Here is a 12,907-nt window from a genome sequence, read left to right on the forward strand (position 1 = left end):
CCTGCAAAGCACAGGACAAGATGTGACGTGTCTGACTGCAGGGGGGCCATGTCGGAAAAAGAGCCGCGAGCCACTGGGCTCGCTTGCCAGGCTTCCACCTCCGGGCCAGCCAGGATCAAACCCCCGTTTGGCCATCCAAGATTGCTAGGTGACCTTGGGGGAGCCGCCTCCTCTCCGCCCACCCCTCTGCTCAGCACTGCTATGGATGCATCGCAGAGTAAGCTTGGCTGCTTGTGTCATGTGAACCCAGGCAGAGTCAAGCTCCCAGTGCAACGGGGGGTCCTGCAGCAGCAGGGGGCTGGGCCCGAGGGCCTTTGTGGCCCCTTCCAGCTCTACTCTTCCATGATTCTATGATTTGATGAATCTTCTTCTTTCTTGACTTACACAGTGTCTCTACTGCGCCACATTCCAGCATGGACAGTCTGGAGACGGGCGCAAAGCGGAAAAGCTCCTCCCCAGGGATCCTGGTTCTGAGCAGTTTTAGGACTTTAGACACTGGTGGCAAAACCTCAAACCTGGCCCAGTGACAAAGCAACGTGGCCCAGTGTGGCTCCCGCGGAGGAGGGGGCGGCTGGATCGCTGCCCTCTGCATCCTCGGAGCCAGATCAGGCTGCAAGCAGGTGGCCTTGGGCCCCTACCTGCCCCAGTGCACAGGGGCACCTTTCCATCTGCACACTCAGTGCGCACACTCGTGGCGCCCCGGTGGGAGAAGAAAGGTCAGCCCGAAGCATGTGCCCGCCGCCACGGACTGACCACCCGGCTTTGGAGCGGTGCCTGTGTACAGTGCAAAGTCCAGGCCGGCCGGCCAGAGCAGGAGTTACTTGGCTGGTCTTTTCACCGCTCAGGACTTCCACTCTGCACAGCCCTGGGAAGGTCAGTGACAATCCGATTCCGCGACGCTTGCTTTCTTACTGGCGCATGGAAATGCTCGCTCATACTTCTGGGTGTGGGTTTCTGTCTAAATGCTGGAAATGCACTTGCTGGTCTCCCCCCTTGGTAATCAGCTGCCCAGTTTTCGCCTACTCTGGGGACACACCTTGTGAAAATGCAGCTTTCCCGAGCTTTTAGTGCATGGTTTTTTATGAACATTAGATGCACTGCAGCACAAGTTCCCAAGCATGCTCACTCAGAAGTAAGTCAGGCCTTTCTGTGAACGGTAAGGGCCTCTGAGGAGCACATGCTCCTGTTCCACGCACTGTGGCTGCTGGGTTATGTTGCATATGGTTGAAAGCCTATTTTGGGACAAAGATGTTGGGCGATGATCAGCAAAACATGCAGCCTTCACCTTGACTTGGTGCAAATCCAACCGGGGCCAGCCATCGGCGGGTGGATGCGAAAGACTGGCGAGGGGATGCAACAGGCATGCTTTCTGTAGGGTCTTCTCAGTGGCTGCTCCAGGGTCAGGCTACCTACCCCTCTGGTCCTATGGGCCAAAAGCAAATCTATTTTTATCCAGGAAGGGTTCTGTCTTTTAAGCTGACTTGCTTGTTTGAGGAAGTGTTAACTGCGGGGCTTGCTCCTATTATATTTTGCATTGGTGTGTGTTTAGTCTGTTTCCTGGGGAGGGGGGGGGAGCAGAGGAATTGTCTTATGGATTTGCTATGATAGCTTAATGATGCATTTTGTAAGTTTATTATTGATTTTTCATGATTACTAGCTTCCTCGGGCATTATATTCAGTGGAAAGGTAGAACTATAATTGTAGCAGAATAATTTAATGAAACACGTACAGGGAGGTGAGTCTGGCTGCAGCAGACTCGCTGGGTAACGTGTGAAAGCGTTGCTCCATACTTCCGTTCTCTCCCCAGCAGTCCAAGCACAGTAAGATTTACTGATTTGTTTTACATAAACTTAAGAAACGTTACCGCGTGGCGGACAAACGTAACGTTTCCTGCTGCACCCAGCTTACACAGATACTCCGTAAGGAACGAGGCTTGTCGTCCTCGTGTTCCATGCCTTGTAACGTGTGAACCTGCCTTGAGCTATCGCTGCGCACGTGTCCAGAGGGGGCTCATCTGGAAGAGGGCTCTTACCAGTGCCTGTTCAAAGCAGTTTTTGAGGCATTCTCGAAGAAGGGCTTTTTTTAAGCGCAAGGCATCCGCCGCGCGTTGCCTTCTGGCCCTTGCAGTTCTCCCCGCCGAGCGTAGCATAAATTCGGAGGAGAATAGAACTACATTTCCCAGCATGCTTCGCAGGACCATTTTAGCGAGGAGTAATTTTACCCAGGAAGCTGCGAGTGGCTTTTTGCGATTTGCATTGCATCAGTTAAGTCAAGGGTTGGAAAAGAAGCGGGGGGGGGGCACCCAGCCCTATGGAGACTACAGGGCGCTTAGCCTTAGATATTAGCTGTCGCTTGGAATGCGTCTCCTACTGCCTTTGGATTGCTGTGAAGCTCTGAGTAATGTGGATTATAGCAAGGTAGAGCTGTGTGATTTTGGGTAGGGGCTTCTTGGGTTTTATTCGCTTTGTTTGGAAAAGGAGCACTGCCTAAGCGAGGAAGGGGAGGTTTGGAAAGCAAAGAGCCGCCAGCCCGGGCCGCAGAAGCAGGAAAATCATTCCAGGCGTTCGTTTTGCGGTCCTAGAGAAAACGCAGCGAAGAGGGGAGACCTGCCTTGATGTTTTGCCTCCAGGGGCACGTGGCAGTGAATCAAACGCCCCCAAATAAAGCAAGACAAAGACGCACACCCGTGCGCCCCCGGGAGAGAAACGGGCGCGCTCTCTGGCACGCCGAGGGGTTGGGTGACCTCGCACTGTCCGGACGGGTCCAGTGGGCTGGGCGCACCTTGCCGCTTTCCCTAGCCTGCGTTAGGTTTGTCGGTGAGCAGGGAGCGCCCCCTCTCCTTCCCCAAAGCCCTTCTAACGGTCGCTTTGCCCCGAGAAGGCGTGTTTGTGAGTGGCAACGTGCGCGCAACGTGCGCGCTGCTTCCGGTGCCCGGGCGTCCCTGGGGCGCGCCGTGCACCGCCGGCCTGGCTGGGTTTCCAAGCCCTTTTCAGCAGCCAGCAGGAAGGGGCGGGCGGCCGGCCTGGCTGTCTCCCCGGCCCCCTCCGCCGGTGCCATTTCGGATATGGATGGGGCGCAACATGCTTGCGTGGCTGCACCCATGACGGCCCGCTTGCAGGCACCTTGCAAATTTGGCACGGCTTTCCGGCCTGGCGCCCTCCTCTCTTTGGAGAGCGCAGGCGGATGGGCCGAGTTTCTGGTAGGAGTCGGTGCAGGCCGTCCACACGTGCTGCAAGCCAGGCCGGCCGGGCCAGAGCGCGCCCGCTTCCCTGCGCGCCACCGCCTGGGAACGCGCCCGGAGAAGGCCGCGTGGCCGGCAGATGCGTGTTCTGGCCGAAGAGAACTGCGGGTCCAGTTGCGGGTTGCTTTTGGCTTTTGGCCTGCCCGATAGATTTAGTCGTTCTTTTCTTACATCTTTTAAGGCGCAGTCCCGTGCATGGTTAGAAGAGGAAAAATCCCCTTTCACTCGCAACATGGATAGTTTCCCCCCTATCTAACATGCATAGGATTTCTCCCTTCTTTAAGAACAAACAAAAGGGGATTCTTAAAGCCTGCAGTGTCTGCCTTTGTATTAGCAAATCGTGGGACTCTAGATTTTTAGCTGGAAAGGAAGTTGCTAGTTCTCATGGTTTAACAAAAACATAGAGAAGAGGCAACTTGTGATGTCAGAAGGTCGGAAAAAGGGAGTTTTTCAAGTGTTTTGTGGTTTTATTTATTTATTCTGCATTCTTGGTCTCTCCTGATTGCTGTTGCCACTTACCCTGTTCTTGTAAATGGTTCGCTCCAGCAACTGCTTAAACTTGCTTCTCTTGCGAAAGATTGCAAGGCCATCTTCTGAGGTTTTGCTGCTAGCCATAATAGCTCCCCTGACCTGGAAGCCGGTGCTCAGGCTGACAGAGGTTCTTTGCACAGGATCCCTCTGCCCAGTGTCCTGGAGAACCGGGCAAGTCAAGACTGGGCTCAGTTGGCCAGCGAGTGGTGTCTGCCTCGGCCCAGCTTTCTGCTTGTCCTGCATTGCATCCGCTGCTCAGGCCGATGCTCGGAAGGAGGCTGGGCAGTCAGAGCTGGAAGTAATTTCAGGCACTCGTTGGAATGGCTGGTCACTCTGCCCCCCTGGCATGAGGTTCAGCGTGAGCTGGGAACAAAGACTCTGGCATTCTTGTTACAATTTTATGTTCTATTCCCGTACCAGAGTTTACCTCTGCACTGGATGTCCTCTGGAACATAAAATTGCTTCCCATTTGCTCACCCAGTACGCTGCAAATTGAGGCACTCTGCCTGTTCTTTCGCTTGTTGCGAAAGCCAGAACAAGGCAGCGCTCCGTCGTGTGGAAAAGAAAAGTGATCTTAGGCCTGCATGTTAAGGGCTGGATCAGAAAGGCACCTGTTTCCTTTCAATGGTGATGACCTTTATCCTGGTTATGAAAATACCTTGCCACCATTACGGTTTCCTCTCCACTATAATTCTGACTGAATTCTCTCACTGCATCCCTCCACCCCTGGGGCTGGGCAAAGGGCCTCAGAAATATGGATGAATTAGCCCTTTTGAGACTCCTGAAGAAAGTACAGCGTTTCTTGTCAAACTGGTATTTTAACACCATGGAAACATTTAAAAAAATAAAATACCACATTGTAGTTCATTTCTCACTTGTTGGCGCCATGGCTGTGCTAAAGGAGATGAAAAGCTTATGGGAATAATGTCCATGCACATTTTGAATTGGATTATCATAAAATTAGGGAGATAACAGGCATGGAAGGCCTGCTGGATCCCACTGAGAGTTGCTTCGAGGCATCCGAGGGGAATTTGGCTCCGAGAAAAAAGCAAGTTCATTTTTCAGCGACTGCTTTGAGCAAAATAGTGTAGCAACTTGAGAAAAACAAAGGATGTACCTTCCGTTCAGATATGTGAGAACAAATGTTGGGATTTTTGTAGTTGTTTAAATGAGCATGTCTCCAACTTGGAGACGGCACCGTAACAGTGAGCACGTTGCAAAGGGCTTCAAAGGTGATGACCAACATCTTGTATGGAGTCCAGAAAAGCAGACCAGCGGGATAAATTCTAGTTGTGCACGTTTTTCAAAGGTGTACCTTTTTTCCAGATGCTTTCTTGCTGCTGTTGTGCGCATTGTACAACAAGCTTGGAAATATCTGGACTTTGGACTGTGACTTGCCTTCGGGTCCAGGAGTGCGGAGTTGTCTCTGCCCCGGTCCAAACCGAACTGAAAGTCTCTCTCCCGCAATCCGTGTTGTGCCGATGTTTCTCCAGGACTGCAGAGGTGTGGCTGGAAGGGTTTTTCTTCCATTTGTGGGGCTACGCCAAGCCGTTTCTCTGCAGGAAGCTGACCTAGCTGGCCGTGCGGCCTGGTGAGCACGGTGGAGGTGCTGCCACCAGGCTGGGAAGGCTTCTCCACGAATGAGGGGCAGCATGGCGAGAAGCACTGGAAGGCTTAGCGATGCCTCGGGACCGAGCAGTGGGGTGGCGGAGGTCTGGCCGTTCCATACTCTTGACGGTGACGGTGGTTCGTGGCTGTGTGTGTGTCTGTGTGTGAATTGTGGTTGCTGAGGCAAGCAAGGGCAGCAGGGTGCTTATTCTTCTGGTCTGCAAACCCTGGGTTAGAGCTTCTCAGGGTCAACGCCGCATGGAAACCTTTTCTGGGGGTGCCTTGTGGGGGCGCTGGACTAATTGCCGTACTTCTTGCAGGTGGATCCGTCCATCATGTCCCCGCTCTTGGATTACGTGGATGTGACCGACTCACGCTTCGTGGCAGCGCTCCTGTGCATCGCCTTCAACCCGCTTTTCTGGAATCTGGTACGTGCGCTTTGCTGTTGCCAACAGGCGGGGTGCCCTGGGCACGCTAGGAAGCGGCCTTGCACCACTTGGCACCCCTGTTCGGCACTCGATGGCCCTGTTTGCTTTCTTCTCCCCACGTTTGGGTCTTTAATCCCTGCTTTGCCTCGCTCCTTTGATGGCTTCGTTAGTATTGTTCCGAGTGGGTAGGGAGCTGTGAGCAATTGCTTTTCCACTCTGGAGTGGAGCAGCATCAGAATGAACGAGGTCAGTGCCTCAGACAGGATGAGCTCGGAAAAGAGATGGAACGGTGGGCGATGAAGCATCAGTCTGGGGGCAATAAAGCCGCAAGGCCTCTTTCTCCCCTGTGCTAATCCGTTTCTCCAGAGCAGCCTTCTCTCTGTGTAGGAAAGATCCACTTCAGCGTTTGAATGGCTGGCATCTGGGGCGTTTGTTCCCTACCCTCCTTTCCTTCTCAGCACAGGCGGAATAATTCAGGCTCTCAGCGGAAAGATGAAAGCTTGAAGAGCCAAAACAGCACCCGGCAAATTGGACCCAGAAATGCAGGGCTGCCCGTTGCGACAGGTGCAGACTTGGTGCGACACGACAGTCGTTCAGGAGAGGAAGGTGTGGGAACCGGGCAAGAAGGGCCGAGCTGGCTGAGAACGTCTTTCCGCGCTAGAAAGCCGATTGATGTGGGGACAGCTCTGACCGCTGTAAAGTGACAAAGGTTTAACTGGGCTAATACATAACTCTTGACACCTGGTGATGACAGATAAAAACGGTGAGCCGCTAAATTTAGATTTCCAGTGACTCGCCGGGCTGCACACAAAGGCGCTAGAAACTGGGTCGTGGCACTGGAGAGATTCTGTGCTTGGGGTCTTCAGCAGGGTCTCCGTGGGGGCCGATGTGCTGCTGACACCCCTCTTGGTGCCTGCTGGGTTCCCTGCCAATGCTCTTCCTACCCCAAAAAGGCCTCAGTGACCCCTCCCCCCGTGTGCCTTCTCGACCTCGGAGAATGTGGTCCTTCCCATGCCGGCTTTAAGGGGAAAGGGGATGCAAGCTCCAATTCCAGCTAAAAGGGCTTGGGGTTGGGGTTGGGGTTGGGGTTGGGGTTGGGTTCTCCAGTTCCCAGCTCCAAGGACAAAGTGCTGTGCCTGAGCTCCGGGCTGGGAATCGGAACTATCCTTGGGGCCCCTTGGACAACGTCTTAGGGGCCATAGGATTTTTTTCCACAGTGTTTTCTTTTTAGTATTGAGTCACTTTTGCACCAAGTATCTAAAGAGCGATACATAAATATACCCAATGCTGTTGCAGGGGAGAGCAGTCTTTCTGAACCTTGGGCTCTTAAGTTGGACCACAACTCCCATCACCCCCAGCCAGTGTGGATCATGACCACCTGGGCTGGAAATATGGGAGTTGCAGTGCCCTGTGCCAGGCGGTCACCCTACCGGCAAAGGTTAGTGCGGGGCAGGAAAGGGGGCTTGTGTCGGCAGGTGTTGTGGGACTCCAGCTCCCATCAGCCTAGGTGGTGGGCAGAGATAATGGGACTGGCAGTCCTTGGTGTCCAGAGGGTCACCTTTTCTGGATCCCTGTCCAGACATGACCGAGGTGCCGCTGGAGACCTTTGCCCACCCTTGCAGGCCCAGAGTCAGAGTGGGACTGGAAGGGGCTTCCCGAGAGCGGCGCCTGGAGGCCCCGATCCTCCCCGTCCCGGCTAACCTGGGCAGGAGAGCAAGATGCAGGTTGTCCTCAGGGGGCGAGGAGGTGCTGCTGGAGCAGACCGAGGCAAGGCCCATCCTGCCCTGCTTTCCGTCGGGCGCGAGTGTGCCAGCCCCTCCTGCCTGTGTTCCCCAGCAGCCAGCAGGCGTGGACCCGCCGGCACGAGAGGCGCCCGAGAACCACCCACACGGGGCGCCTTCTCCCCCGTCGAGCTCTCCAAGTCCCCTGAAGGCATCCAGCTCGGCGGCCTTCCCTACATCTCGTGGCAGCGAATGCCGCCGTTTCAGCGTGCACGGCGTGCAAGGTCCTCCTTCGATCTGCCCAGAATCTCCCGCAAGGGACGGGCCCCACCGGCTTCCAGGATTATGGGGGACAGAGAGGAACGTTCCCCCACTCGTCACGGCCGCCCTCCCTCCCCCTTTTTCTCAGCAAAACAGCTGTGACCGGAAAAGCACCGAAGAACATTGGCAGCGTATTTTATACCTCGTAATAATGTTCCACTTGCCCAGTTACGAGGCTGATATGTTTAAGCCTCTACCATCATAATGACGCTGAATTTCTTTGCCTCCGCCGGGTGGCTTTGTCGGTTGAAAAGCGCTCTGCTTCTGGCTTGTCAACACGGCTTGACAGCAGCAATACAAAGGTGGCCCCTTCCCATTTGCTTGCTCCTCTTTGACTGCATCTCTTGGAGGCTGTTTTGGTTGCATGAAAACGAGATGCTAATGGGGAGTATGGGGTTACGGAAGTGCCGTACTTCCGCCCCCCGAGAGGTGTGCTTGGAGCTCCCACCGACACCAGCAGGTCACCCCTGCAAGCCTTCTAGGTGGCTGCAAATGTTCGCTCGTTTGGATATTTCCAGGGTATGGCAGGATTTCGTCAAGAGCCCGTTAATCAACCAGCAGCTTTAGAGATGGGGATGGTGGGGCCTGGGGTGGGCTGGAACAAGGGCAGTGGCGCTTTGATTTGTGGCTGCTCAGCCGCAGCAGAGGTGAAATTAAAGAGGCGAGATGGGGAAGGGAGCTTGGCAGTGGCGTTGTGGGGGTGGGCACTCAGGCCACCCCATTCGTGGCACAGAGAGTCTCAAGCTGCGACTGACGGTTTATGGAGAGGCACCGTACGAAGTCGCGGTCCCCCAACTTGGTGCCCCGAAACGGCTGGACCGGAGCAGCTTCCACCGCCCCCGCCCCCACTTAGCCGGCATGTGTAGTCTTCGCAACCCAGGTGAAGGTGGGGAATCGTTCCTTTTCGAATGGGCTGCTGATGCCCCTGGTGGTGAACTCTGGAGCAGCCTTTCCCAGCCTGGGACTGCAAATCCCATCATCCCCAGGCAGCGTGGCCAAGTGCCGAGTCCTGTATTTACCCGACTGATTTATGGAGGACCGGCTTGCCTGCGGTTCCGTGCTCGGGGCTGCATCTTTGCGCTTTGCAGTTTTATTAGAGATATCAACAGAAAGAAGTTGGTGCTGGCGGCAGGGAAGAAACTTGGGCCCTGCATTTTGGTTGGGCTTTATTTGTGCTCATGCACCCCCCCCCCCCGAGGCTGTTGGGTGTCCATGGTTCCGTAGAGTCTTACGGAGCCATCTTAAACTGCAGCACCAGGTTCAGGCTAGACAGCCGGAAAAAGTACCCGATGGTCAGGGCGACCGGGCAGTGGAACCCGCTGCCGGAGAGGCCGTTTGCTGGAGACATTCCAGGCAACCCTGGGCAGGCGGACGGTGCAACTCAGCTTCCTGCTCCAGCAGGCGCTTGGGCTCCGTGGCCCCCTGGGTCCCTCCTGGCCCTATTATTGTGTGAATCTCTGGAAATGCTTTGCTGCAGTGCGGCTTCCTTTCCGCTCCTTTTAAAACATCCTTCACCGGCAATCTCGCAGTGACCCTAAAAGGTTCACAGGCCCCTTTCCTTCAACACTGCAAGCGCCTTGTTTTTAAGAGGAGTTTTGATGTTAGTCTCTGAATTCATCTTAAGCGCCTTCGGCTTATCGGTCCAAGCATGAGAATGGCCCTAAAAGGTCACGCCGGGAGAGACAATTAGACTGAACTGACTTCAGTGTCCTCAGGGATGAGGGACCAATGAAAGGAAACGTGGCCAGGTAAACAGAGATGGATTTCACGAGGCCTCGGATGTTGTCTGGCTTTTGCACCTGTCTCTGGAGCTTAAATCCATGCATGATATAACAGTTTGATAAGGATTTTCATTTCTCTAATAGTGTTTATGTTATCTCAAAGTTCCCGCTCATTACATAGTGTTGATTCTCTTTAAGAAGGTTGTCCCCGTTTTTCAGGCCTTCATTTGAAGTGATGAGAGGTTGGTAAATGTTCCATGAGTTTTAGAAGGTTTCAGAATCCTTTCTGTTCCAGTGATGGAACGAGAGCAGTGGGAACAATTTGCTCGGATGTTAGACAGAGTCTTGGGGTTTGGACCATTGATGACTTGGATTCAACAGAGTTAAATGCCCGGAACTTCCATGTTCAGAACTGTGCGATTTTGGAGGCAACCACAGAACGGGTCAGGTGCCTTCATGTCCTGTGTGTGGTTTCCCCAAAACACCAGTCTGACCTCTGGTGGAGACAGGGCACTGGGTTACGCATGGGCTGCTCTGATGCAGCAGCTGGGGCCAGATCAAGTCTGAACTGGTGCCTACAGACCTCAGAGTCACCTGGCACAACACCCCCGGCTGGCCAAATTAATCAAATTTTAATCCAGTGTTGGATTTTTCTGGTTGCTGATAGTTTAAAAGAGGTTCTAGATGAATGTGACTCTTTCTGTGTTGCACGTGTGTGTGGTTTAAGCACACACGTTTGCACACAATCAGTTTTCCTCATGTATTTTAAAGGTTTTAACTTCTGTAAGCTAGCCAGAGCACTTCAGCTATCGGGTGCTATGGAAGTCAAATAGTGTCGGCACTTCAAGCTCCTTGTTTCCTTGCCTGGGAGAAAAAGTGTGACCACGAATGAGCTAACCATTTGCAGCCTTCTCAAGACACTTTCCCTGCAAGGTCTCCCTGCCTGGGAAAACAGCTGCTGCCAGTCAGTGCTGGCAAGACTAGACTAGATGGGTCAAGGGGCTGACTTCGTGCAAGGCAGCTTCCGGTGCCCGTTTCATGGTGGAACCAGTCCTCTCCTCACAAGACTCTTCTCTCCTTCTTTTTGACTCCAGCTGCAACCGGGAAGGGGACCTTCTTCAGATCCAGGGCCCAATTGCACTCTGGGAAAACATTCAGGGGCCTGCCATTTTAAAGCATCTTTTAGCTTTAAACTCTTAACATCCAGTGAGCTTAGGAGAGACGTGTTGCCAGGGGAACCACATATAAGTTGGAAAGTCACCTAGCAATCGATGGACAAGGTGGTGCATTGTGGGAACTGCAGGTGCAAATTTCCCCCTCCCTGTATGCCCCGGGAAATACAGTTCTCCCTGCATAATCTTATTTTTTTATTATTTATTTATAGACTTATAGTCCGCTGAACCAGCCCAAAGGCCGCCTAAGCGGATTACAGTCTTGCTTTGATGAGGAGGAAGGTTCCTTCTGTGATCCAGATAAATAATGCAAGTCTGCAGGGTAACTGAAGATTGTCAAGTTTCCCCTTGAGCATCATTTTTACTGTGTTTTTAGCATGTTTGGGGGTCCCTGCTGCCTCGGAGTTGGGGGCAAAGAAGGGGGTGGGTTACAGCCAATTTCGCTGCCCCAATACCTCGTATTTCTGCAGCTTCCCCTAGACAGCTTCTAGTCACCGTCTCCATAATCGAAAGGGCTGGAATCCAGCTTTCCTTTTTAGAAAGAACGGAGGGAAGCTGAGAGCCCACTCCAAGGCTTGTTTAGACTGGAAAAACCCCACCAACTGCCAGCCTGCCTGGAGTTAAGTGGATTTTTTCTGCCTAAACATGCATAGGATTACTTCTCCCGGATATATTGTGCAGGTCTCTGCTCTCCTGGCCCCTGGCATTTCCACGGGGCGCTGGTTTAAACAAACCCACAGGCCCTGGGCATCTCCTTTGGTTCAATCCTGCCCAGAGGGGCAGCTTTCCACCACCCAGGGCCGGGAAATGTAACTCAGCCAGCCAGCCAGCCCCCAGTCGTGAGTTCCCCCCAGCGGAGGGGGGCTGCGAGGTGGCAGGCATGGTCTCAGATAATTGCCGGTAGCGCGTTGAGTGCTGTTTAAGCAGGCTCATTAACGTTTGCCTAATTGGCTCTTGGTTTGTTGACGGCCATTCGGTGTTCCCTCGTCTGCAGAAGGCACCTTGAAAGTTCCTCCGCGATCCAGGCACACGTAGCAAGACGTATTTTAAAGGGACTCATTAGAGAATTCATGCAAATACGTCTCCTCTTAATTGCCTACTTGTACAAATTAATTAGCGAGGGGGGCCGTCTCGTTTCGTTCTGTTCTCTCGCTTGGCTCTCCCGCCTGCCAGTTTCACCAGCGATTAAAATAATGTTCCCTCGCTGGCAGTGGCACGGAGCCGCAGGTGGCCGTGCTGGAAGCTGCGGGGACCGCTCTGTCCATACGGCGAGGGTCCGTCCAGCCCTTGCTTGGATGGCGTCCACAGCCAGCCATCCCATAATGCCACCCAGGAAGCAAGCATGGCACCACCGTGTGTGCGCAATCGCCCCTTTCTGCGGGTCACGTCCTTGGGAGTGCGGTCTTTGGTAGCATCGTGAGCAAAAGCGAGAACTGAGTGGGTTGCCTCCAGAGAACAAAATGCGTGTCCCCATCACAGGCCCTGCCTAAACGGTACCGTCCTAAGCTGCCCGGGGCGCTCCGGCTCCTGGGTGGCATAGAAACGAAAGCGATAATACTAATAATTAGGACTTAACCGTTAATAATCCAGTGCCCATGCTCTAAGCTTTGGCTGATCCATCAGCTGCGCCCCTCCCTGGAGAACGATTGCCTGGCGACGGTGACACACGTGCTGGTGACTTCCCGTCTTGACTTCTGTAACGCGTTTTACGTGGGGCTGCCCTTGAAGACGGTCCGGATACTTCAGTTGGTTCAAAATAGAGCTGCCAGGCTGCTGACGGGGACTGGGCGTTATGTTCACGTGACTCCAGTCCTCCGTCAGCTTCACTGGCTTCCCATTGAAGTCCGGGCCCAATTCAAGGTGTTGGTGATGACCTATAAAGCCCTAAACGGCTTGGGTCCTGGCTACCTGAAGGAGCGCTTACGTCCATATACGCCCGGCCGCCCCCTGAGCTCTGCGGGAGAGGCCCTTCTCCGGGAACCCTCCGTGAAGGAAATTAGGAGGGTAGGTACTCAGAGGAGGGCTTTCTTTGCGGTGGCGCCCAACCTATGGAATGCGCTCCCCAGAGAGGTCCGCCTGGCGCCGTCGTTATTTGTTTTTCGGCGCCAGGCAAAGACCTTTTTATTCAAACGTCATTTTAATTGCTAATATTATTTGCTTATTT

General features: G+C 53.8%; 1 protein-coding gene across 3 annotated transcripts in view; it reads left to right on the forward strand.

The window, feature by feature from the left end:
• Positions 1-808: 808 nt before the first annotated feature.
• Positions 809-12,907, forward strand: part of PEMT (phosphatidylethanolamine N-methyltransferase) — a 48,764-nt gene continuing 36,665 nt past the window's right edge. For 2 of the 3 annotated variants that reach the window (XM_044433731.1, XM_044433730.1), the window contains exons 1-2: positions 2,297-2,417; positions 5,701-5,808. In XM_044433731.1, the coding sequence (XP_044289666.1) occupies positions 2,358-2,417; positions 5,701-5,808 (168 nt within the window). In that variant the 5' untranslated portion in view covers positions 2,297-2,357. Of the gene's footprint in view, positions 874-2,296; positions 2,418-5,700; positions 5,809-12,907 lie in introns of those variants that run through there. The other variant, XM_044433732.1, reaches the window with a different exon arrangement.

This window comes from Varanus komodoensis, unplaced genomic scaffold (assembly GCF_004798865.1).
Source record: "Varanus komodoensis strain SLA01 unplaced genomic scaffold, ASM479886v1 scaffold26, whole genome shotgun sequence".
In the NCBI taxonomy this organism is placed as follows: Eukaryota; Metazoa; Chordata; class Lepidosauria; order Squamata; family Varanidae; genus Varanus; species Varanus komodoensis.